This window comes from Oncorhynchus mykiss, chromosome 23, assembly GCF_013265735.2.
Source record: "Oncorhynchus mykiss isolate Arlee chromosome 23, USDA_OmykA_1.1, whole genome shotgun sequence".
Lineage (NCBI taxonomy): Eukaryota > Metazoa > Chordata > Actinopteri > Salmoniformes > Salmonidae > Oncorhynchus > Oncorhynchus mykiss.
Window position 1 is genome coordinate 39,677,367 of NC_048587.1, and position 27,667 is coordinate 39,705,033.

General features: G+C 40.2%; 1 protein-coding gene across 2 annotated transcripts in view; it reads left to right on the forward strand.

Moving 5' to 3' along the window:
* tspan15 (tetraspanin 15) overlaps window positions 1-27,667 on the forward strand; it is a 45,040-nt gene that overhangs the window by 8,209 nt on the left and 9,164 nt on the right. The window contains exons 2-5 of one of the 2 annotated variants that reach the window (XM_021580984.2): window positions 5,478-5,663; window positions 9,876-9,950; window positions 21,911-22,006; window positions 27,225-27,341. In XM_021580984.2, coding sequence (XP_021436659.2) covers window positions 5,478-5,663; window positions 9,876-9,950; window positions 21,911-22,006; window positions 27,225-27,341 — 474 coding nt within the window. The remainder of the gene's footprint in view (window positions 1-5,477; window positions 5,664-9,875; window positions 9,951-21,910; window positions 22,007-27,224; window positions 27,342-27,667) is intronic. The other variant, XM_021580985.2, reaches the window with a different exon arrangement.

The window sequence follows — 27,667 nt, forward strand, 5'->3', positions numbered from 1 at the left end:
AAATCATTCTCTCTACTTTTATTCTGACATTTCACATTCTTAAAATAAAGTGGTGATCCTAACTGACCTAAAACAGGTATTTTTTACTAGGATTAAATGTCAGGAATTGTGAAACTGAGTTTAAATGTATTTGGCTAAAGTGTATGTAAACTTCTGACTTCAACTGTAAGTGAAGTGTCTCTCTACAAGCTCATAATGTTCTTGTACAGCAGGGCATTGTGTGCTTGTTAAGACCAGGAACAGCGGTGTTATGCTTCTCGCTGCTCCTTGACAAAAGAACATCCACCAGGGAACAGGCAGTCACATGTTAGAAGCCATCATTGTGAACATAAACAAAAGGCTGCATGTACCTCCCACATTGGTGAGAAAATAATCTGTTGGATTTCTGTCAGGTATGACTGTCCGCTGGCTAAGGTATTGGTTTATTCACAAGGCACCGGAGTGTGTGCACGAATAGTGGCAGGTAGGGTTGTACTGCATTTGTATAGACTTTATATTTTATTTTATTTTTATAGAAACATGCTGCAATCCAGCTTTATAAATTAAAAAAAGTTATATTCACTGTCATGGTATCTGCATCAACTTATTGGAAGCAGAAAACAAAGTCATTTGCCATAGGGAAGAATTGTGAAATAGAGTCAGACCACAAAATCAGTCTGAATGTGCACTACTTCAGGTTGTTGAGAATCTACAGAGTCATGTCAATGTGCTGGCCAGATCCTTGCAATGTCTGGATCCAATCAGCAATACCAGATAGGTGTTTGTTTATGGACTACGTGGTATTGTTTTAATAAAACAGACAGTATCTGCTGAACTACTGTACTTGAATATAGTCTTTTTTTAAATTAATTTGAAAATAGTCATCTGTATTTTACATGTGACCCCGAATACTGTATTAAATAAGCGAAAAGGTGAATTCCTTTTTATGCAGGTTTTTAATTTAAGGATTTGACATGCTTGTCTGATCCACATGTAATTTAACGGTACAGTACCGGCCACTGGTTGCAGTATACAACAATAAGTTACTGTATTTTTACTGCTGAATTTCCTGTAATTTTAAGATGCACTACCAAAACCTGATTGCAGTGAAAATACAGTAAATATACAACAAGTTACTGTATTTTAAGTTTATGGTGTTTATTGCTGTAAAATGACAGTATGCTGCTGAATTTTGATTACTTGGGACTCAACTTCACATGGAATTTAAACTCCCAGCATCTTGTTTTTCAGCAACCTGACTTTTCAAAGAACTCTATTTTAATATCATCCAACAAATTTAAACAGCTGCAGTTTGCTAAATGGTATTGGCACTTGGATGAGAACCCGGTGCTATGATCAGATGACCTGAAAAGAGCTCTTTGGCAACGCACACCAGTGGTGGGTTTGGTATCAAAATAAGGATGCCTACGCAGAAAATAACCCCATACATACTGTAAAGGTATCTTTGATATGGCGCTATTTTGCTTCCGCTGGTCCTGGGGGACCTTGTCAAGATCAACGCATCATAAACTTGACAGAGTACCAGGATGTTTTAGCCAAAAACCTGGTTGCCTCTACCAGGAAGCTGAAACTTGGCCACAAGTGGATCTTCCAGCAAGACAACAATCCCAACCACACATCAAAATATGAATTAACCATAAAATCTAAATTTTTGCAATGGTCATCTTGAATTAAACCCCATTGAAACTCTGTGGAAAAGATTCTGTATGGAAAAATGGTCCAAGATCCCTCCCAATCTCTTCTCCAATCTCATAAAACATTTTAGAAAAAGGCTCAGTGCCATTATCCTCGGAAGGTGAGGTATTAAAAACAGAGGAGACAATGATTTTAACCCATCTTTTAGAAAAATGTTTTAAATAACTTGTTATACTAATACAATTTCTCAGAGAAAGATATGTTTAACAGAACATCATTTAAAAAAATTGAGCATATAGCTCAGTATTTTAGTCTTTTTTTTTTTTTTTTTTTTTTTTGCTCATCTTTATCAAGGGTGCCAATATTTTTGGACTTGACTGTTTTTTGTAGATGAGTTTGCCTAGCAACCATCGCTCCCTCCATTTGGACTGGTATCAAGTGATCAAAAAGCCTTGTAATTTCCTGTGTAGGCCTACCGTATCAGTCACAGTTCAGAACACAGTGCCGCCTCATAGCTGCTTGGTGTCTCTTTTTTTTAATTACATATCCACCTGTGACATCAGAACAGTCTGTCACGATCTCAGAGCCAATTCTTTTTGCAATAAAAACCTCTGTCAGAGCTGTGCACAATAGGTTTCCTTGAACTACTCCCAAAGCCAGAAATCTCTGCATTGGTGTTTGAAGAGAAAATCAAATTGGCCCTGAAGCGGGGAAAGCTGTCCAATCAGCTGCCTGTGGCACACCTGGGGAGACAGGCATTCATAGACCTAGAGACACTGATTTAGTTGTCACTGGTATAGGATGTAATGAACAGCAGAGAATGTGTACTTTTGTAATAAATCAGCATTACTTACTGGTTCATTAGTGCTGGAGGGGTTACTACTCCCATTATCGTTACCTCACATTCACTTTTCAACCAAGGTCTGTGAAGTAAGCTGAAGTGAGCAGTTTGGGTTTCTGCGTTTGCATTCATGTTATAAGTGATTTTAATTGTCTTTACTTTTAAAGAGCGAGCCCTGCTCAATGCTGTAATTACTTTGATACTTAGAGTAAACGATGGATTGCTAATGCTTAGCAAACTAATCAGCTAATTGAAATGGCAATGTACTGCCAATTAACTTAATAGTAGGGCTGTGACAATACCAGAATCGCAAAAATGGAAACACAAAGCAGGCCATAAATCTTTTGCTCCTTTAAAAACCTGCTGTGTGTAGAATATTGTGTGCTATAGCTTGGGAAATTAAATAAATGTGACTCTGGATGACAACATGATGTTTGTTTGAAACATTCGTGCTGTTTTCCTAAGGAAGATAAATCTGCTTCGTGTTTTGTTTCCTTGCCACGATACTAACAAGTACTGCGGTACTGGTATCATCCCGGCCCTACTTAAATTAGAATGAATCTTTGCATTGTACTGTGTATTCTAAGAACTCTGAATAAATGGGCAATGATCAAGTTTGCCTGACGACACAACCATTGTAGGCATGATTACCAACAACGACGACACTGGAGGTGAGGGCCCTGGCTGAGTGGTGCCAGGAAAATAACCTCTCCTTCAACATCACAAAACAATGGAGCTGTTCATGGATTTCAGGAGACAGCAGAGAGAGCATGCCCCCATTCACATCTACGGGGCCGCAGTAGAGTTTGTGAAAAGCTTCAAGTTCCTCAGGGTGCACATCACTGACAACCTGAATGGTCCATCCGTATAGACAGTGGGTTGAAGAAGGCACGGCAAAACCTCTTCAACCTCAATCTGAAGACCCCTGCTTGACCCCTAACACCCTCACAAAAGTCTACAGATGCACCATTTGAGAGTATCCTATATATTTATATTCCGGACTCTGACATTGCTCATTCTGATTTCTTACAGTGGATTCGGGAAGTATTCAGACCCCTTGAGTTTTTCCACATTTTGTTACTTTACAGCCTTATTCTAAAATGTATTAAATTTGTTTTCCCCTCAATGTACCCCCCCCCCCCCCCCCCCCCCCCCGTATAGTCTCGCTATTGTTATTTTACTGCTGCTCTTTAATTACTTGTTAATTTTTTTTTACAGATAAGAAGTAAAAGTAACTGCATTGACTAATAACATTTGATTTGGTAATGACAAAGCGTAAACAAGTTTAGAAATTTTTGCAACAAAAAAAGGAAACAATTTGTATAAGTATTCAGACCCTTTACTCAGTACTTTTTTTTCTCAAGGACATTCAGAGACTTGTCCCCAAGCCACTCCTGCGTTGTCTTGGCTGTTGTCCTGTTAGAAGGTTAACCTTCGCCACTGTCTGAGGTTCTGAGCAGGTTTTCATCAAGGATCTCTATTTTGCTCCGTAAATTATTATTTTTCTCTCGATCCTGACTAGTCTCCCAGTCCCTGCCGCTGAAAAACATACCCACAGCATGATGCTGCCACCACCATGCTTCACCGTAGGGAAAGTGTCCGGTTTCCATCAGACGTGACACTTGGCATTCAGGCCAAAGAGTTAAATCTTGGTTTCATCAGACCAGAGCATCTTGTTTTCTCATGGTCAGAGTCCTTTTAGGTGACTTTTGGCAAACTCCAAGCAGGCTGTCATTTGCCTTTTCATTAAGGAGTGGCTTCCGTCTGTCCACTCTATCATAAAGGCCTAATTATTGGAGTGCTGCAGAGATGGTTGTCCTTCTGGAAGGTTCTCCCATCTCTGGAGCTCTGTCTGTGACCATTGGGTTCTTGGTCACCTCCCTGTTCTTGGGAACCTTCAATACTGCAGAAATGTTTTGGTACCCTTCCCCAGATCTGTGCCTCGACACAATTCTGTCTCGGAGCTCTACAGACAATTCCGTTGACCTCATGGCTTGGTTTTTGCTCTGACATGCACTGTCAACTGTGGACCTTTTATATAGACAGGTGTGTGCCTTTCCAAATCATGTCCAATGAATTGCATTTACCAAAGGTGAAACATCTCAAGGATGATCAATGGAAACAGGATGTGCCTGAGCTCAATTTTGAGTCTCATAGCAAAGGGTCTGAATACTTATGGAAATAAGGTATTTCTGTTTTATATATTTGCAAATATGTTTTAAAAAAACGTTTTGCTTTGTCATTATGGGAAAGGGTGTTTGTAGATTGAGGATTTTTTTTATTTAATACATTTTAGAATAAGGCTTTAACGTAACAAAATACTGTCATTCTTTTGTTGTGGTGTTTTGTATTGTTCGGTATACTGCACTGTTGGAGCTAGAAAAATGAGCATTTCAACGCAACTGCGATTAACATCTGCAAATGTGTACGCGACCAATAACATTTGATTTTAATCTAGCAGTGTATCTAGCACAGATGTTGTTTACATTTCAATGATGAAATACCCTCAACAGGGTGCCATCCCACAAGGTACAAGCCTGTTGAATCAATCTTGTTTACATGTCATTTGAAACGACAAAAAAATAAATGTGATGCTGAATGAATGTGAAAAACTGATTTTATATTTGTAAAAAGTAATCAACAGCCCAGCCCCCCCCCCCCCCCCCCCAACTTTAAACCTAAATCCAATGTTTCAAATGGTTGTTGATTTCACATTTGAAATCATGTTAGTTGACAACTCAATCTATGTAAATCAAAACTAGACATTGAACTGATGTCTTTGCCCAGTGGGATTAAAGTTTGTGATCATAATTAATTAGATTTCTATGTGGTCCACTATTTACAGAAAATTGATTAATTAATCTATGAGCATTAAATTAACATGAAACCATTTACATAGATAAAGCTCTAAGTTTTCTGATTTGATATTGCATTTTACAGGTAACCCCTCTTAGCCTGTATACTTAATTCTCATCTCCATGTCTGTCTCTATTTCTGGTAGCTGATTGGGGGGTTCATCCTAGCCATCGGTATCTATGCGGAGGTCGAGCGGCAGCGCTACAAAACCCTGGAGGGGGTGTTCCTGGCCCCCGCGATCATCCTGATCGTCCTGGGGGTGGTGATGTTCATTGTCTCCTTCATCGGCGTGTTGGCCTCCCTCAGGGACAACCTGATGCTCCTCAAAGTGGTGAGTACTAGGCCGGGGCGGCAGGGTAGCCTAGTGGTTAGAGCGTTGGACTAGTAACCGGAAGGTTGCAAGTTCAAACCCCCAAGCTGACAATGTACAAATCTGTCGTTCTGCCCCTGAACAGGCAGTTAACCCACTGTTCCTAGGCCGTCATTGAAAATAAGAATTTGTTCTTAACTGACTTGCCTTGTTAAATAAAGGTAAAACATTTTTTTTAAATACAACACTGTGATATAGGCTTGAGGTTCACCACTCACCAGACCAGGGTCAAATACATATCTCAAATATTTTAATGTATTTAATGTGCACTTGATTTACCTTGGGCTTTACCGTTTTGGGACTAAATCATTGGTACCATTGTACCACTAAATTCTAGGACATGGACTGTGTATAGTCCTTGAAACATATTTCTCGATTATAATTTCAGGTCTTCAGTGCTAAGGCCATGAGACAATGTAGCTCATGTCAGTATGCAAAGTATGAGTGCTAAACCATAAATGTTACCTGAAATATATATTTTTATTATATTTCACCTTTATTTAACCAGGTAGGCAAGTTGAGAACAAGTTCTCATTTACAATTGCGACCTGGCCAAGATAAAGCAAAGCAGTTCGACACATACAACAACAGAGTTACACATGGAGTAAAACAAACATACAGTCAATAATACAGTAGAAAAATAAGTCTATATACAATGTGAGCAAATAAGGTGAGATAAGGGAGGTAAAGGCAAAAAAAAGGCCATGGTGGAAAGTAAATACAATATAGCAAGTAAAACACTGGAATGGTAGATTTGCAGTGGAAGAATGTGCAAAGTAGAGAGAAATAATGGAGTGCAAAGGAGCAAAATAAATAAATACAGTAGGGGAGAGGTAGTTGTTTGGGCTAAATTACAGATGGGCTATGTACAGGTGCAGTAATCTGTGAGCTGCTCTGACAGCTGGTGCTTAAAGCTAGTGAGGGAGATAAGTGTTTCCAGTTTCAGAGATTTTGTAGTTCGTTCCAGTCATTAGCAGCAGACAACTGGAAGGAGAGGCGGCCAAAGGAATAATTGGTTTTGGGGGTGACCAGAGAGATAGACCTGCTGGAGCGCGTGCTACAGGTGGGTGCTGCTATGGTGACCAGCGAGCTGAGATAAGGGGGGACTTAGCAGGGTCTTATAGATGACCTGGAGCCAGTGGGTTTGGCGACGAGTGTGAAGCGAGGGCTAGCCAACGAGAGCATACAGGTCGCAGAGGTGGGTAGTATATGGGGCTTTGGTGACAAAACGGATGGCACTGGGATAGACTGCATCCAATTTATTGAGTAGGGTATTGGAGGCTATTTTGTAAATGACATCGCCGAAGTCGAGGATCGGTAGGATGGTCAGTTTTACAAGGGTATGTTCGGCAGCATGAGTGAAGGATGCTTTGTTGTGAAATAGGAAGCCAATTCTAGATTTAACTTTGGATTGGAGATGTTTGATGTGAGTCTGGAAGGAGAGTTTAGTCTAACCAGACACCTAGGTATTTGTAGTTGTCCACATATTCTAAGTCAGAACCGTCCAGAGTAGTGATGTTGTACGGCGGGCAGGTGCAGGCAGCGATCGGTTGAAGAGCATGCATTTAGTTTTACTTGTATTTAAGAGCAATTGGAGGCCCTGGAAGGAGAGTTGTATGGCATTGAAGCTCGTCTGGAGGGTTGTTAACAGTGTCCAAAGAAGGGCCAGAAGTATACAGAATGGTGTCGTCTGCGTAGAGGTGGATCAGAGACTCACCAGCAGCAAGAGTGACATCATTGATGTATATAGAGAAGAGAGACGGTCCAAGAATTGAACCCTGAGGCACCCCCATAGAGACTGCCAGAGGTCTGGACAACAGGCCCTCCGATTTGACACACTGAACTCTATCAGAGAAGTAGTTGGTGAACCAGGCGAGACAATCATTTGAGAAACGAAGGCTATCGAGTCTGCCGATGAGGATGTGGTGATTGACAGAGTCGAAACCCTTGACCAGATCAATGAATACGGTTGCACAGTATTGTTTCTTATCGATGGCGGTAAAGATATCGCTTAGGACCTTGAGCGTGGCTGAGGTGCACCCATGACCAGCTCTGAAACCAGATTGCATAGCGGAGAAGTTTTGGTGGGATTCGAAATGGTCGGTAATCTGTTTGTTGACAAGGCTTTCGAAGACCTTAGAAAGGCAGGGTAGGATAGATATAGGTCTGTAGCAGTTTGGGCCATGAGTGTCCCCCCCCCCCTTTGAAGAGGGGGATGACTGCAGCTGCTTTCCAATCTTTGGGAATCTCAGATGACACGAAAGAGAGGTTAAACAGGCTAGTAATAGGGGTTGCAACAATTTCGGCAGATCATTTTAGAAAGAAAGGGTCCAGATTGTCTAGCCCGGCTGATTTTTAGGGGTCCAGATTTAGCAGCTCTTTCAGAACATCAGGAGAAGGAGAAATGGGGAAGGCTTGGGCGAGTGTGGGGGGGACTGTGGGGGGGGTGCAGTGCTGTTGACCCGGTTAGGGGTAGCCAGGTGGAAAGCATGGCCAGCCGTAGAAAAATGCTTATTAAAATTCTCAATTATAGTGGATTTATCGGTGGTGACAGTGTTTCCTATCCTCAGTGCAGTGGGCAGCTGGGAGGAGGTGTTCTTTATTCTACATGGACTTTACAGTGTCCCAGAACTTTTTAGAATTTGTGTTGCAGGAAGCAAATTTCTGCTTGAAAAAGCTAGCCTTTGGCTTTTCTAACTGCCTGTGTATATTGGTTTCTAGCTTCCCTGGACAGTTGCATATCACGGGGGCTGTTTGACGATAATGCAGAACGCCATAGGATGTTTTTGTGTTGGTTAAGGGCAGTCAGGTCTGGAGAGAACCATATCTGTTCCTGGTTCTAAATTTCTTGAATGGGGCATGCTTATTTAAGATGGTGAGGAAGGCATTTAAAAATAAAAAAAACAGGCATGCTCTACTGATGGGATGAGGTCAATATCCTTTTTAGCATAGCATCAGTTGGTTGGGTTTCAGCTTGATTTGTCTGCAACGTCCAACAGGGTAATTTAAGACTCATTAGTAATTGTAAGTCCACTAGCTACATAAGTTTCATTGATGTATTAATTTGGCACAGTTTAGCCACCCGCATTGACAGCATTTGAAATATGTAATCAGACTTTAGCAGGCCCTCGTCCATTTTAGATATGACACATTGCTCTGATTAATTAATGACTGGAATAATATTAATCACATTTTGAGATGTTTGCGTCTACTTTTACGTAGATGTATTGGCTTTAGTTTGATTCCTTCTGAACGAATTAGAGATTTTTGTCTTCTAAAAGCAATAACTTTTTTTTGCCTAAACAAATTCTGCTATTTTATTTCACTTAGGAATAAGTTTTTTATTTTTTTTTATTTTACCCCCTTTTTCTCCCCAATTTCGTCAGATCCAATTATTAGTAGTTACTATCTTGTCTCATTACTACAACTCCCATACGGGCTCGGGAGAGACGAAGGTCGGAAGTCATGCGACCTTCGAAACACAACCCACAACCCAGCTTCTTAACACAGCGCGCATCCAACCCGGAAGCCAGCCGCATCAATGTGTCGGAGGAAACACTGTGCACCTGGCAACCTTGGTTAGCGTGCACTGCGCCCGGCCTGACCACAGGAGTCGCTGGTGCGCGATGAGATGAGGATATCACTACCGGCCAAACCCTCCCTAACCCGGGCGACGCTAGGCCAATTGTGCATCGCCCCATGGACCTCCCAGTCGTGGCCGGCTGCGACAGAGCCTGGGCACGAACCCAGAGTCTCTGGTGGCACAGCCAGACCACTGGGGAATGTTTTTTTTTAATGGTACTGTGTGCAGAAACCACAATACAGGCAGTTTTTTAAATGGCGCCTGATATTCAAAGACATTAGGCATACAATTGGCAACATCTTAGAACAGTGCCCCTTCAATTTCATCATGCAATGATCAATATGTTTGTTTTTTGTGTATAAGGGCACCACAAGTGTCCCCTATTCATTATCAACATTTTTTTTGTTGCCTTAGCTGAGCTGCTATCAAAATGGCAAAGAGCAGCAGCATTTAAGATGCTACAGCAAACCGGTGGTTTTGTGGTTCACAAGCTATGATCAAAGGAAAGCTAACCAGACAGATCCATTAAATGTTTTTATAAATAAAACGATTCTGTGTAATAACCTTGTAAATGTGATTTTGTTTTTCAGTTTCTCTACACCCTGACAGTCTGTCTCATTCTGGAGCTCCTCGGTGGCATCCTGGCTCTGGTCTTCAGGCATCAGGTACCGTAAACCTATTACTTAGCCATTATTAAACTCATAATCATTGAGAGAAAGCCAATCTTTATATACACAAAAGGGACTCATGCTTATTGGATACATTTACCTTGGCTTGTGCAAGTAGAAAGCTAACAAGTTTATGAAACAGTGTACGTTACAATAAGTCAACATAGTGGGACAAAATCAATTGTGTTATCAGGCAAGGATATTAACTGCTCTTTTCACCATTCTCTGGGTATTTCAGATTGACCCTTGTGGTTTCCATATAGGAATTTTCCAATGTCTTGTGTCTGATATTCCATGCCCGTTATGTTTTGAAATTTGTGAAAAGATTTTTGGCCGGATAAAATTGACAAACTTGCAAAGAGGGAAAGATGTAGGAGGACTATTCATACCAAACTTTAAATTGTATTTCCAGTGTTAGCAGTTGTTATGCTTTAACACAGACCCCAAAGCAAATCAGGGGGAGGAAAATAGGTTTATTCGAAGAGGATAAATCATAGATATTATGCTGAGGGGTAGATGGTTGTTCCTTCCCTGTCCTCAGTGATCCTCTCCTCCAGAGAACAAAGGGACAGGATGTAGTTTATAACACAGCCCTAGCTTGTGGTTGGCCAATTAGAAGTCCTTGCAATAAAACTGGTCAAATGGCCAAATAACAAGTATCTTATTTCAGGCTCACTGTATAGACAAATTCCTCCCATGTCTCTGACCCATTGCTCATCAGTCCCCTATTACAGAAAAAACACTTTCCATTGATCGTTAGTATTTTATTGACTTCTCGTCCTCTGTCTCTCATACTCTGTCTCTGCGTTGTGTATTTATCTTCAAAATATTCTTATACTCCCCCCTAGACCATTTAAAAAAATATATATATATATATATATATATATATATACTTAATGTATTTTTAGAAAAAGGGAAAAAATAGACTGTATAAAAAACATTAACAGGAAGCATAAAACCATTCACATTAAACACCATGCATTTCATAAAACACAAAGAGCATATTGTACTTGCTGTTACAATAATAAATAGATTTCAAACAAAGTTATAGAAAATAAATCTTAACAGGCGTAATGATGATGTCCCTTATGATTCCTACCACATCCTGTATTAGGAGGAAACTCACAAAAAAATATAATTGTCTACAAGACAATATTCATTCATCCTATTGGCAAGGTAATCATTCACCAAGTAATTTAAGTGACCAGCTCTTCCACACTGGTATCAGTCCCGCATAGATAATTTTGTCAGAACATCATTTATAATAGTTATGTTCTGACAGTCTGCAGGTAATGAGGAATTCTTCTTCCGTTGCACTTCACTAGTGAGCTTGTATTGTTTCAGGTACAGTCCATGGTTCAAGGGATATTGCTGCAGCTTCAGACAATAGGTTATCATAACCTGTAAATGAAGGAAACAAAAAAGTGAAAGTAACATGTCCTGGTAACATTTCCCTAAGTAAGCATGTCCCAATATAAAAATAGTATATAATTTTTTTGTTTTTTTAATTTCAGGAAAATGTTGGACATTTCACCTAGATATCCCTAATATGACAACTGTGGTGTACAACACAGAAGCTTATCAGGTTCTGATCATCTTACTATGCTTCTTTACCTGAGATTGGCCCCCGATGGCTAATCAATCAGTTCTTCATTCTCCAGGATCCTCTGTCATCAAAATGGACAACCTTGCAAATGAGTGACATGTATCCATCCTGATTTTCTCCTTGGACTTTTACTGCTGTTATGAGCAAAACTTGACAAGGACCTTTCCATTTTGGCCCTAATGTCTGTTACATCTTTTTTTACCATCACTCACTGTCCTGGTACTACGTCATGTCCCCCCTCTGGACTTATTCCCCACGCCTCTTTTACTTGTCTTTCTGCTTTCCCTACTGCATTAGAGAGTTGTATGCAATAGTTAAGCATTGTGTCACTCATGAAGTGAACGTCTGCTTTTCTCAACTCTAACGTGCCTGGTAGTGACATGAGTCGACCTGTGACGACCTCAAACAGACTCAACCCTGTGGTTTTATTATGTGTTGCTCGTATACTACATAATACCGTAAGCAATGCATCTGGCCATGCTATCCCTTCTTGATGCTTTGAAATTCTCTTTGCAAACTCGATTTGTGTGTTCTACCTGCCTACTCGATTGAGAATGAGACTGGCAACTACACTGCCCTTATATGTTCAGAAGACGAGCTACCTCCTGACACACTTTTCCTGTGAAATGAGTGCCTTGGTCGGAATCTAATTGTTCCGGAAATCCCCATCTGTGAATGATTTCTCAAATCAGAATTTTAACTGTGTGTTGTGCGTTTCCTTTCTTAGTAGGGTAGGCTTCAACCCATCTTGAGAAACGACCAGCATATCTTCATGTCCTTTACATTTTGGCATTGTGATGTAATCAAGCTGTAGATGTCTGGAGGGTCCTGCTGGGGCAGGTGCTTGTTGTGTCTGTACTTTCACTCGTCCCTTGGTGTTGTGTCCCGTACAAATATTGCAATTCGCCATAACAGCCTTAGCCTCTTTCTGCACACCATGATTCCACCATTTGCTCACAAAACCATGAACTATCTTGTCCACACCAATGTGTCTCCAAAGAGTGGATCTGTCACCAAGTAGGGTAAGAGTGCATTTGGCGCTACACATCTCAGGTTGTATTTCCACACACCTTCTTGATTGAGTTTGCATCCTGCAGCCATCCTTTCCCACACTTAATCTTTTGGTGCACTGCCTTGCATATCTCTAATGTGTTGCAGTGTATCCAAGGTGTATCTCCTGATCATTTTAGGAGACAGAGGTGTTCTCTTGGCAGCCGCTTTAGCAGCTCTGTCAGCAAAATCATTACCTTTACTCTCATCTGTAAAGATTTTTCCATGTGCTTTAATATTCAAATTTGCAACTTGTCCAGGTAACTGGAGAGCATTCAGTAGAGCCATCACCTCTAGTCCATTCTTTACAGGAACTCCCAGTGATGTCATGAATCCTCTGTTTTTCCATTTATTTTTTCAAAATCATGGGTAACTCAAAGCATACCTTGTGTGTGTTAGTTGTTTTTCTTCAGCCTGTTTACACACTTCTGTCAAAGCCACCAATTCCACCAGCTGTGCTAATATTCCTGCAGGTAACGTGCCTGTCACTTTCACATTGTCCATTGTAGTAACTGCCCAGCCTGCATTCCTCACACCCCCCTCCACAATGCTTGAACTGTCTGTGTATAAGAAAAACTCTGGGTTTTCCAACAGATGACTCTTAATAAACCCATCAAAGAGCTGATCCAAAACTAACTCACAACAGTTGTTCAAGTAATGTGGTATCTGGAGGAAGCATCAGAGTAGCTGGATTACATATTGTGCCACGTTGTATGATGCTGTTAGCAGCCTCCACTACTTTAGTAGCGGCCATGGCTTCTTTGCTTGCACCAGCATTGTCTTTGGGGACCCTGCTTCTCCTGGCCATTCCTCATTCCTTACAGCCTGTGTTCTGGTTGGACTAAGACATCGTTCGTCATTGCTGTCAGTATCTGTTGACTCATAGCTAGGCAGTGCTGACTAGATGCTTGAAACCTGATCTGCCTTGTGCAATTCAGAGTGGGGGTAGATTGAGGGAACAAAGGGGTCCACTTGTTAGAGCCATGTCTGTTTTTACGACCCTTGCCTGTAATTGTTGAATTTCTTCTTCCAAGGTTTTGCTCTGTTCACCAAGAGCTTTCAAACTGTCTTTATCGCCAATGTCCTGTCATGATTCTCCAGAAAGAATGTCTCATCCCGTTTCCTTACTTCGACTAATACAGTTAAAGACCATCGTGTCTTTGTCAAGGAATTATGCATTCTCTGTATTTTCCCCCAAGCTTTTTGTATATCTGACATATTCCATCTTTCTCATCATTGACAGAATATTTTTCTCTTGCCTACACCTCTACTTTGAAATGGTTCTTCATATCACTAGACGGTGAATTTAAAATCTCTTTCATGCTCACATCAGGAGGAGCTGTGCTCTTTTTCAGAGTGGTTTTCTCACTTAACAATGGCATTACATTAACTTCAAAAGTTGTTTTAATATATATCTCTATGTTTATATATTTACTTGACTGAAAAATATGACCCCTTTCTTTTAAGGACTCAAACATCTTCTAGAACACATTGTTTCATGTAGAGACAAACGATTGCATATTTTTTTGTTATAAAGTTAATTTACGAAAATTGCCATTTAGCAAGTTAACTGACTAGCTAACATTAGCCAGCTATCTAGCTCGTGTTATGACATAAGTATGAAATTGTAATTTGTGGTGTTTAATGTTTTAGGGACTCCTGAGAAAACCAGGCTGTCGTCTTGTGAAACAGTGGATGTAAAGAATCTAGCTAGCTAAAGCACTTACTGCAGATTGAACAATTGTGTAAGCTTGCCTTGCTTATGTTTGTCATGCAATGCAGCTGAAGTAACATAGCTAGCTAACTATTTATTTTCTTATTGTGTAGTGGAGGATAAATATAACTGTATGCCTATGGATGTTTAGCTTGCTACAGTATGTAGCCGATCTGTGTATGAACACTAACACTTTTGGTATGAATATTAGTTCAGAACCTATGAACCGCAGCTATCATAGTTGTTGTATTGACTTCAAGTCTGAATGGCATTAATGAAGCCTATGGATTGAGTAGAATATAATAACTTTATTGTGCAAGTCCTATATACATGTACAGTAGTTATTAACACGCATGAGATCCCCACATTGGGGGGAGGACACAGGATAGGTGTAGTATTTCAATGAGATACTTAATTAATCTAAACCAGTGGAGAATGTGAAACACTTTATTGAAAGTTCATTATCCAGGTGTTATAAATGCATAATACATGCATTATAAATAGTATAATTGTAATACAAATACAAGTTCAATCTGTACTTCAATGCACATATGATGTGCATATTTTTTTAAATAAGGGGATGAAAGAGGAGGTGGGGAGAGAGGTGTAGAAGAGCAGGGAAGACAGCATATGATTAATGAATTACAATGCTACCCTAATATTCTCTCAGTTCATCACAATTACATAGTGCCTCTAGCGGTGTCTCCTAACCCGCCTTGGGCTCCCAGTCAGCCCAAAGGTTATCTTAAGAGCGGGTTAGGAGGCAATGACGGGACTGGCTTCCTCTCTCACATCAAAACGTACCTGCAGACGAGAGGCCGATGCATAGAGAGAGCATGATTAAGCTTTGCTTTTTTTATTCGCACACGGTCCGTCATCATAATCATCAGGAGGTGAAATGCAAAATTTACCTTGGATCATCAACTCTGGGACTACTACATCTCTCTCTGTATTTCAATGTAAAGCATCTCTTTAATAATACTTCCTGTTGACCTGACCAAGTGACCCCTCCTCTATGATGCTGTGCCCTCTGTGTCAGCCAGTTCAGATACGGGAGGGATTCAAGAACACAGCTGATATAACTTAGAGGATTTAGGGAGAAGGGGGAGAGGGATGAAGTGAAGGAGAGAGACTGTTATTGAGAAAAGAGTTATTAAAAAGAGACGGGGGGGGAGGGGGTCCACACTAAGTGGCTACAGAGTACTTTAGGCTGAAAAACTGTGACATGAGGACAAACAATTAGACTTTTACATTACCAGATCAGAAATGAATATATAAATGCCACTTGAAGCTTGATGATGACTTGATCATTTGAATCAGTTGTGTAGTGCTAAGGCTACAGCTGGTGAGGTGTCAGGTTCACCTCTGTACTTAAAGGGTGATTATTCCAACTCTCTGTGAAACGCTGCAGATCTGCCTGCAGACAAGATAGGAACACATATCACACAGAATAGATGGATAGAATTCGACAGGTCAAGGTAGCCTTCTTCCTCCAAACTGTGCAGCAAGTTGTAGTACAGACATGTCGCAGCACTCAAAACATCTCTCCATAAGCAGTCCACTCTAACAGAGAGAAAGAAAAGGTTTTGGGGGGTAGAACCTGATCTCTGTGGTCTTACTCAATGAATAGTGAACACTGAGGTGGGTCCGAGGTTATAGAAATGCAAGTTGTGAGTGGTTACTGGTGAGTGGTTATGTGACGCAGACACCTATCTGAGTGTACCTGAAATGTTTAAATATAGAGGGCTATGTGTCTCACCACTTGGTTATTGCAAGGCTAACCCCCAGGGAAATCATGACTTGGCAGCAACAGGGGATTGATAGTCCAGTGAAAAATGGCTGAGTGTTAGTAAATCTGAAAATTAGCAGCTGACATCTTAAGGGTTTTTAAATAAATGCATGTAAGACAGCAATAAGTGAACATACATCTGGCAATATCTTCATTTTCGATCCCTTGATCAGCTCGCACTCTGAAAGTCAAGAAAATAGCTTCTTTTTTTGTAGATATGAAAACAATGACTGCGATATGGCTGTTCAATCTAAAGCAGCAGTTGTCATTTTCAGGATACGTTAATACAGCACAGAAAGCTTAACACCAGACTGGTATTGTGGTTGTTCATAAGGTGATGGGAAATAGGCAATATGCATACAAAATAATATACTTACCTTCCTTGAAAATCCATCTATACTTCCAAAGATGACAATGTTGTATCTTGAAAAAAAGCATTGGAATTAAAAGTGAAATGTTTAACTTATTAACTGGCTTCATTATTTATGTATTACCAGTTGATGAAGAACAACTCCAATTTCATTCATCATCAAACATTTTGTCTACGAATAAGTAAGAATAAAAAAGTTTTTAACCTCTAGTGACACCCCATCCCGTGAACGGGAACGTTTTCATCTTACACAAATTAGCATGACGCAACGGACATAAATCTTCCTAGAAAATCTTCCTATTCATGAAAATCACAAGTGAAATATATTGGAACACAGCTTAGCCTTTTGTTAATCACCCTGTCATCTCAGATTTTCAAAATATGCTTTACAGCCAATGCTAGACAAGCATTTGTGTAAGTTTATAATAGCCTAGCAGAGCATTATGCCTTGCTAGCAGCAAGCAACCTTGTCACGGAAATCAGAAAAGCAATCAAATTTAAATTGTTTACCTTTGAACTTCGGATGTTTTCACTCACGAGACTCCCAGGTAGATAGCCAAAGTTCATTTTTTTCCCAAAATATTATTTTTGTAGGTGAAACAGCTCCGTTTGTTCTTCACGTTTGGCTGAGAAATCGCCCGGAAATTGCGGTCACCACAACGCTGAAAATGTTTCAAAATTAGCTCCATAATATCGACAGAAACATGGCAAACGTTGTTTAGAATCCATCCTCAAGGTGTTTTTCTAATATCTATTCGATAATATATCCGTCGGGACAATTCCTTTTTCTCTAGGACCGATTGGAGTAATGGCTACCTCTGCACTTTACGTGAGAAACTCTCTCGGAGCCACCATGTGACCACTTACGCAATGTACCCCCATACGGCTATTCTTCAACAGAAATGTGTAAAACTACGTCACAATGCTGTAGACACCTTGGGGAATACGTAGAAAGCGTAAACTCGTTGATGGTACATTCACAGCCATATAGGGAGTCATTGGAACGCAGCGCTTTCAAAAACTGGGGCACTTCCGGATTTGATTTTTCTCAGGCTTTCGCTTGCAACATCAGTTCTGTTATAGTCTGAGTATCTTTACAGTTTTGGAAACGTTAGTGTTTTCTATCGAAAGCTGTCAATTATATGCATATTCTAGCATCTTTTCCTGACAAAATATCCCGTTTAAAACGGGAACGTTTTTTTTCCAAAAATGAAAATACTGACCCCTAACACCAACAGGTTAAATAACTTCTACATCTTAGTACCTTATCAATGTATGCTTTGTATCAATGTGGACGAGAGACGGGAGCAGAGTATTTTTGCCGAGCAATGCAACGAAGCTGGATCATTCTGGCAATGATACGTGTACCATCTACACGCTGCAAAGACTCCATAACTCTTTGCCATTGTACACGATGGCCCATTGCTTGGAGACTTCCTCTGACCATTCTAAAGCCCGCATGAGGCATCCTTGCCTTAGCCTCTCTGGGATACGTGGGACGGTAGCGTCCCACCTCGCCAACAGCCAGTGAAATTGCAGGGCGCCAAATTCAAAACAACAGAAATCCCATAATTAAAATTCCTCAAACATACAAGTATTTTACACCATTTTAAAGATAAACTTGGTGTAAATCCAGCCACAGTGTCCGATTTCAAAAAGGATTTACGACGAAAGCACACCAAACGATTATGTTAGGTCAGCACCTAGCCACAGAAAAACACAGCCATTGTTCCAGCCAAAGAGAGGTGTCACAAAAAGCAGAAATGGAGATAAAATTAATCACTAACCTTTGATGATCTTCATCAGATGACACTCATAGGACTTCATGTTACACAACACGTATGTTTTGTTCGATAAAGTTGAAATTTATATCCAAAAATCTCAGTTTACATTGGCGTGTTATGTTCAGTAGTTCCAAAACATCTGGTGATTTTGCAGAGAGCCACATCAATTTACAGAAATACTCCTAATAAACATTGCTAAAATATACAAGTGTTATGCATGGAATTTTAGATCCACTTCTCCTTAATGCAACCGCTGTGTCACATTTCAAAAAAACTTTACGGAAAAAGCAAACCATGCAATAATCTGAGTATGGCGCTCAGACACAAAAACAAGCCATGCAGATACCCGCCATGTTGTGGAGTCAACAGAAGTCAGAAATAGCATTATAAATATTCACTTACCTTTGATCTTCATCAGAATGCACTCCCAGGAATCCCAGTTCCACAATAAATGTTTGTTTGATAAAGTCCATCATATATGTCCAAATACCACCTCTTTGTTTGCGCGTTTAGTACACAAATTCAAACTCAGGAGGCGCCGGCAAGTCCAGGCGAAAATTCAGACGAAAAGCCATATTACAGTTCGTAGAAACATGTCAAACGAAGTATAGAATCAATCTTTAGGATGTTTTTATCATATCTTCAATGTTTCAACCTTGAATTCCTTCTGTAGAAATGCAATGGAACGCAGCTAACTCTCACGGGAGCGCGAGAGACAGCTCATGGCACTCTGCCAGACACCTGACTCAATCAGCTCTCATTCCCACCTCCTTCACAGTAGAAGCCTCAAACAAGGTTCTAAAGACTGTTGACATCTAGTGGAAGCCTTAGGAAGTGCAATATGACCCCATAGACACGGGTATATTCAATAGGCAATGACTTAAAACTACAAACCTCAGATTTCCCACTTCCTGGTTGGATTTTTTCTCAGGTTTTTGCCTGCCATATGAGTTCTGTTATACTCCGACATAATTCAAACAGTTTTAGAAACTTCTGAGTTTTCTATCCAAATCTACTAATTATATGTATATTCTAGCTTTTAGGCCTGAGTAGCAGGCAGTTTACTCTGGGCACCTTTTTATTCAAGCTACTAAATACTGCCCCCCCAGTCCCAAAGAAGTTAATGGCCCTGACATTCTGGCCTAACCCTTCATCTGACATATCAGAATAGCATTCCCTGACAGACCATATTATGTTTTCATCCTTCTGTAAAAAAGCTAACTGTTACACTGTCATTAAATATGATTATATTTTGACTATGAAACAAATAGGACATGGCCTGCTTAAGAGTTGCCATGAAAGAAAGTTAGATGAATTCCCCTGGAAATGGCAAGAACAGGCGTTCATAGCTAAATTATTTTGGTTAGCTTGAGAATAATAATTGCATGATTTATCATTCTACTGGATGGATGAATGGATGGATGGTAGAATGTTATGAACTGACAATGAATTGTAGGAGGTAACTACTACCTATGTAGAAGTTGGACGGAAGAACGGCCAGTGCTGCTTACCTGAGATGCCATCATCACGCAGTCCTTCGTAGGTGTCCGCTATGACTTCCTTTGTGTCGGAAAGAAAGGCTGAACGGTATTGGTTGTAGCCAAACTGACACTCAAAAAAAATATATATACAAAATATTTGATTGCAAAAAAAATGTTTGCTTTCAGAACAATTTTATTTTGGGTTGAAAATAAAGTTTTGCTCTTGACAAAAATAAAAAATAAATGTACCTCCATAGCATAACAATTTGCCTGTGAATAACCACACCTTCATACAAACTTGCTATGCAGAATTCTTGACTCACAACCGAAAGTGCTCCCATATCCTGCCAGCACGCTCACAATCGAGCCACTCAGGCGGAGAATGATGCGTGGAAGAGGGCGAGGAACGAGATGGGAGTAACAACAATTTGTTTCAAGTTGGGGAGGGGGGTTAATAGCTGAACAATAGACTATTCAACTTTTACTAAAGAATAGTCTAATAGCCGAGCTAGGTGTGGAGAAAAAAAAAACTATCACAGACCAGATTTGCCCTAACGACCAAGGGGTAGTTACAACACTGATTATGCTTGTGTCTCTAACTGACAATGAATGGGCAATATAAACCAAATAATGAACTGATAATTGTGTACGACTTCAAATGAAACAAGCAGAGAGCAGGTTTCGAACACTCAACCTTCTTGCCCGTAGTCCAGCGCGCTATTGACTGTGCACCAAAAGCCTGCTCAAGCCGCAGAGTCGATTGAGTAGCAAGCTACCGCGAGGACGCGCTCTATGTAATAAAGTAATGACTTTTCAAATAAGTTACCTTACACGTTATGTTTGCTGACAATTTGTTAGCTACGGTGTCCTTACGGAACCACATAGCTAACATACCGGTACATACTGCTGTAATGATATGCTATCTACCTAACGTTAGTAGTTATACATCAAACTTGCCAGTATATTTACAATAGGTTAACTACCCAACGTTTATTGACTTCATTATTCCTGTCATTCTTAGCTTAGCTAAATGGTATAGTTGTGCGTTCTCAATGGACATTCGGGTGCTTTCGTAAATTCTTTCTGGCTATCTACTCCGATTTCAGAGCACTCTCGTCTGAGTGTGCCAGAGTGCAGAATAACTGAGGAATTTACGAATGCTCAACACCCATTGAATATGGCCGGTGTCAGTAAACGTCTGCAAAAAAGCGTAATTAAATTTGTTTCCAGCAGCACAGTTAGTCACCAACGCTCTGGTTAACATGAAAACTGCCTAACCAGCTCTGCTAGGGTGAGTAAAATGGTCAGAGTGGTCTCATTTGTGTCTGGAAGTAGCTAGCCAACGTTAGCTTGGGTGATTGACTGCCGTTGTAAGGCCAGAGCGCTGTATCTCCCTAATTTTCCAGAGTAAAAGCCTGAAACAATGCCTAAAGACTGGCCACGTGTAAAGGAAGCCATAGAGACCATGAACTGGGTCCTAAGTCTTTGTATGGTGGATAGGCTTTCAATGGAAAAAGTCTTTCAAAGTAATAGTACTTCCTGGTTGGATTTTCCTCAGGTTTTTGCCCGCCATATCAGTTCTGTTATCCTCAGACATTATTTTAACAATTTTGGAAACTTTTAGAGTGTTTTCTATCCAAATCTACTAATTATATGCATATCCTATCTTCTGGGCCTGACTAGCAGGTAGTTTAATTTGGGCACGCTTTTCATCCAAAATTCGGAATGCTGCCCCCTACCCTAGTGAAGTGAATCAATTTGTTAGGTTTAGTGCAGGGATTTTCAAACTTTTCTTGCTCAGGGACCCCTCCCAGGCAAACCAGCGACTCGGGGACCTTCCATCATATGTTAGCAAGAAAAATGCCATCGTAACGGTAACTAATCCGCCTAAGGTCCAATACAGATATGTTTCAAGTCTGAACATGATCCTGTCAAAGAGGTTACATGGCAATTTGTGTCTTGAGGAATTGCTTATGCCAGGATTTAAGACAATAAAGTAATTTTTATTGACAGGAGCAATATAGGGAGAGTTCAAGTGTTGGTGCATTGAATTCCTTATTAAATGTATAAACAAAAATGTACTCAATTGTTTTAAAGCTGCCGACACTATCAATCCCACAGTCTTAATATATTTCACCCTCTTTTTCTTTTCCACCACCATAGACTGTGGACCTCTTAAACAAAAACATTCGTAAAGGAATAGTGAATTACTATGATGATCTGGATTTCAAAAACATCATGGACTTTGTTCAAAGAAAGGTAAGATTTCAGTTTGAAAAACATTTATGGATATTCTTTTTAGGTTTTGTGTCTGCGATTCTTTGTTTTTCATTGCCGTTGAACAAATGTAATTTGTGATTATTCACTTTGACATAATGGGAGGGGTTATGTCACAAAGGGAAAAGTGGTTCGTTGTAATTAGAAGGTTCCTACCGTGTGGGGGAGAGATGGATGCTGTAAATGCAGCATTGGAGTTCTCATTCTCACCCCTAACCTTGACAAAATCTGTTACAGAGAACCCATTTTCTCCAGCAATCCTGCTTTTCCATAAGTTGTTACACAGGAGGACTACTGATGATAGAAAGTAACCCGGGTACTGTGAAAAAGTATTTGCCCCCCCCAATCTAATTATTTTGGACTTTTACATTTATTTTAAATGTTATCATATCTTAACCAAAACCTAATATTAGATAAAGGGAACCTGAGTGAACAAATAAAACAACAATTACATACTTACTTCATAAACAAAGTTAGGCAACACCCAATGCCCCTGTGTGTGAAAGTAATTGCCCCCTTACACTCAATAACTGGTTGTGTCACCTTTAGCGGCAATGACTGCAACTAAATGCTTCCTGTAGTTGTTGATCACTCTCTCACATCGTTGTGGAGGAATTTTGGCTCACTCTTGCATGCAGAACTACTTTAACTCAGCGACATTTGGATTTTCAAGCATGAACTGCTCGTTTCAAGTCCTGCCACAACATCTCAACTGGGATTAGGTCTGGACTTCAAATTTGGTGCTTTTTAGCCATTTATGTAGACTTAATTGTGTGTTTTGCTCATCAAATTGTATTTGTCACATACACATGGTTAGCAGATGTTAATGCGAGTGTAGCGAAATGCTAGTGCTTCTAGTTCCTACAATGCAGTAATAACCAACGAGTAATCTAACCTATCAATTTCACAACAACTACCTTATACACACAAGTGTAAAGGGATGAAGTATATGTACATAAAGATATATGAATGAGTGATGGTACAGAACGGCATAGGCAAGATGCAGTAGATGGTATAAAGTACAGTATATACATATGAGATGAGTAATGTAGGGTATGTAAACATTATTAAGTGGCATTGTTTAAAGTTGCTAGTGATACATTTTTTTACATGTATTTTTCCATTATTAAAGTGGCTGGAGTTGAGTCAGTATGTTGGCAGCAGCCACTCAATGTTAGTGGTGGCTGTTTAACAGTCTGATGGCCTTGAGATAGAAGCTGTTTTTCAGTCTCTCGGTCCCTGCTTTGATGCACCTGTATTGACTTCGCCTTCTGGATGATAGCGGGGTGAACAGGCAGTGGCTTGGGTGGTTGTTGTCATTGATGATCTTTATGGCCTTCCTGTGACATCGGGTGGTGTAGGTGTCCTGGAGGGCAGGTAGTTTGTCCCCGGTGATGCGTTGTGCAGACCTCACTACTTTTTGGATAGCCTTACTGTTGTTGGCGGAGCAGTTGCCGTACCAGGTGGTGATACAGCCCGACAGGATGCTCTCGATTGTGCATCTGTAAAAGTTTGAGTGCTTTTAGTGACGAGCCGAATTTCTTCTGCCTCCTGAGGTTGAAGAGGCGCTGCTGCGCCTTCTTCACGATGCTGTCTGTGTGGGTGGACCAATTCAGTTTGTCTGTGATGTGTACGCTGAGGAACTTAAAAATGACTACCCTCTCCACTACTGTCCCGTCAATGTGGATAGGGGGGTGCTCCCTCTGCTGTTTCCTGAAGTCCACAATCATCTCCTTTTGTTTTGTTGAGTGTGAGGTTATTTTCCTGACACCACACTCTGAGGGCCCTCACCTCCTCCCTGTAGGCTGTCTCGTCGTTGTTGGTAATCAAGCCTACCACTGTAGTGTCGTCTTGCTGCATGACCCAGATGACTTCAGCTCACAGACAGATGGCCTGACATTCTCCTGTAGAATTCTCTGATACAGAACAGAATTCATGGTTCCTTCTAAGGTAATGCGTCCAGGTCCTGAGGCAGCAAATCATTCCCAAACCATCACACTACCACAACTATGCTTGATCGTTGGTACGAGGTTCTTACTGTGGAATGCAGTTTGGTTTTCACCATGCATAAATGGGACCCATGTCATCCAAAAAGTTGTACTTTTGACTCCTCTTTCCATAGAACATTCTTCCAAGAGTCTCGATGAACATCAAGGTGCTTCCAGGTGCTTTTTGGTAAACTTGAATCACCTTTTTGGATGACAGGAAGTGTTTGGTTGCTGTCATTGCAGCTAAAGGTGGCACAACCAGTTATTGACTGTAAGGGGGCAATTACTTTTTCACACAAATTGGGTGTTGCATAACTTTTTGTTTATTCAATCATTTTATTTTTTTTAAATATTTGTAAAATCAGGTTCTCTGTATTTAGTATTAGGTTTTGGTTGAAGATATTACAACATTCAGTATCAAAAATAGAGAAAATCAGCAAGGTTGCACATACTTTTTCACAACACTGTATATGCCAAACAAGTATTGTGCTTTATTTCAAGCATTTATACTCCCCACAAGCAACACAAAGCTGTTTGTAGAATGGAAAATGTTTCAAGAAATAACTAAATTGGGGGACTGAATGTTGGAGGACAGCTTTGTCTGTCTCTCATAATAGAACGTTTTTACTTTTTCTAAACTCACTATTGAATATGATTTTGTGTGTAACCACAACTGTGTGCTGTAGGTCTTACCTAGTATTAGACCTAGCCTAAGGTACTTTGATAGGGTTTTCATAGATACTTTTTCTTAAGTGCTACCTTATGGTCAGATGTTGAACTGCATCAGATTAGACTGTATTTTTAAAAGGAAGTAGGTGTATTTCTGTTTACTTTTAACTCTGAGGTGTTTCGCCAGCCAAGTTGAAGACTGGCTCTCGAAGTGGTCACTCCGTGGTCATTCACTCAGCTTTTTAGGAATATGTGACATTCTGCCACTAGATTGAGACATCATCTGTAAATGTATCCGTATAAAAACGTTCACTTCATGCGAATATGAAAGGTGCACGTTTTACCAGCCACATGCAATACATTTGTAAATGTTCATTGCCTGTCTTTACACTTTTTAAGCAAAGGTCTCTGCTATTTCAAGTCGTTACATTTGTATGTATTTATTAAGGACTATAATAATAGCAGGATATAATATAATAGCACTCAAATGGATGCACACATCTCAAGCCTCTGATTTCTGGCTTGTATATTTGGCTTCTAGGTTTTGTGTGTTTTTAAAACTGACATTTAACACAGGCCAGTATTTGTTTGATGATCTCTAGAGTAGGCCTAGTGTTGCTTTGGCTTGGTTAGTTCTTACTCTGATAAATCTGAACTGGACTACTTGGTCTCTGTGGTGAACCATGAATTGGTACAAAGTGCTTGTATGAGCTGCTGGAGGAAAGGTTACTTGCTAATCTCCCTAAGCACACACAAGATCTCTCTCCCTCATGTTCTTGTAACTCAATAATGTCAGTGCCACTGCAACTCAGTAGTTATATACTGAACAAAAATATGAATGCAACATGTAAAGTGTCCCATGTTTCATGAGCTGAAATAAAAGATCTCAGAAATGTTCCATCTGCACAAAAAGCTTATTTCTCTCAATTTTTGGGCAGAAATGCGTTTAAATCCCGGTTAGTGAGCATTTGTACTTTGCCGAGATGATATACCACACCTGTCAGGTGGATGGATTAAGAAGCTGATTAAACCACATGATCATTACACAGGTGCACCTTGTGCATGGTACAATAAAAGGCCACTCTAAAATGTGCAGTTTTGTCAAACAACACAATGCCACAGATGGCTCAAGTTTTGAGGGAGTGTGCAATTCACATGCTGACTACAGGAATGTCCATCAGAGCTGTTGTCATATAATTTTATGTTAATTTCTCTACCATAAGCCGCCTCCAACGTCGTTTTAGAGAATTTGTCTGTATGTCCAACCGGCCTCACAACCACAGACCACATGTAACCACACCAGCCCAGGACCTCAACATCTGGCTTCTTCACCTGCGGGATCATCTGAGACCAGACACCCAGACTGCTGGAGAAACAGGAGTATTTCTGTATTTAATGAAACCCTTTTGTGGGGAAAAACATATTCTGATTGGCTGGGCCTGGCTCCCCAGTGGGTGGACCTGGCTCTCAAGTGGGTGGGCCCATGGGTGGGCCCACCCATGGCTGTGCCCCTGCCCAATCATGAAATCCATAGATTAGGGCCTAATGAATTTATTTAAATTCACTGATTTCCATATATGAACTGTAACTCAGTAAAAATCTTTGAAATTGTTGCGGTTTTATATTTTTGTTCAGTGTATATATCATCACATCCATGTTTTGTGAGTTTTCTTAAGGAAGACATTTGTTAATGGGTAAAGATACCTGATTTATTAAAAAAAATTACTTATCTAGATTTTTTAATTTTTTTTTTTTTTTAACCTAGTCACAGGTGGAAATTCCATGTAACTGGCAAAATACTGTTTCCTTTACAGTTACCTGTACCTCAACACATTTTAAATAATAATAAATAATTTGATCCCTTTACTGAAACTTTACAGGATTCTAAAATACCAAATTATTTTGTACAACCATAATGCTCCTGAAATGGTGTACTTAAAACTTTCAGAGAATCCTATCCAGGTAATTGGAGTAATTACTAGCAATGGCTCTAGGCATTTTAAGAGCCTTTTCAGATCTTTGCTTTGAAGACAAAGCAGATTCACAGTGTATAGCTCAGCTCCTTTGAATTATAGCCTTGCAAAATACTTCCTTTAAACCTAAATTGTGTTTTATGCTAATACAAAAGCTCAACATGTAAACAACATTGCTGTACCAGAACAGAAGAGTTAAATGTATTTGAAGCTCAAACGATCCACAATTTTATGAACTTGTTCATAAACCCTTTATAAGGCCTTCATAGTCTATGCTTCACAAATCATGTAAGCAAATGGCATGCTAGAGGTTGACAAAGGGGTTATGCCACATTGTGTGCCTGATTTAAGGACCTGTTAAAAAGCTTGTATAGGATGAATTGCTTAAAACAGTGTGTATCTCTGTAGGCATAACGGGTTTATGACAGCTTAAGTAAGCCTTTAAAGTTGTGTTTTTTAAAGAGGAACCAAGGTTTTTCATAATGTTGAATATCATTCTAGAACTGTTTTTGATTTATTAATACAGCTATGTTTGTCTGTTTGTGCTTTATCGCTGTCTGTTCTTTACAGTTCAAGTGTTGTGGAGGGCAGGAGTACAAAGACTGGGAAGTGAACATGTACCATAACTGTACAGCTCCTGGACCACTGGCATGTGGCGTTCCTTACACCTGCTGCCTCGTAAACAAGGTCTGTGCTGCTCTTCCATTGAGAGCTCATGATGCAAATTAGAATATAATAGATCTTTATTTAAATCAATTTGAATGCATTGTTTGGTGTCACAGTACCCAACCCAACACCTCACACACATGACAGTCTTGGAGCAGCACAGGGTCAGCTCAGCAGAGCAGGGACCCTGAAGCAGTTTCTTTCAAAATGGCAGTAGGTAGCATATGGGATAATGATGCCAGCAACCCTATGGCTGCAGTTCACTCCAGTCTGCTTTTATGTGTCAGCCCTGTGATTCAAACCGACAACCTTCCTCTTATTGGTCTGAGACTCTAACCTTGAGGCTA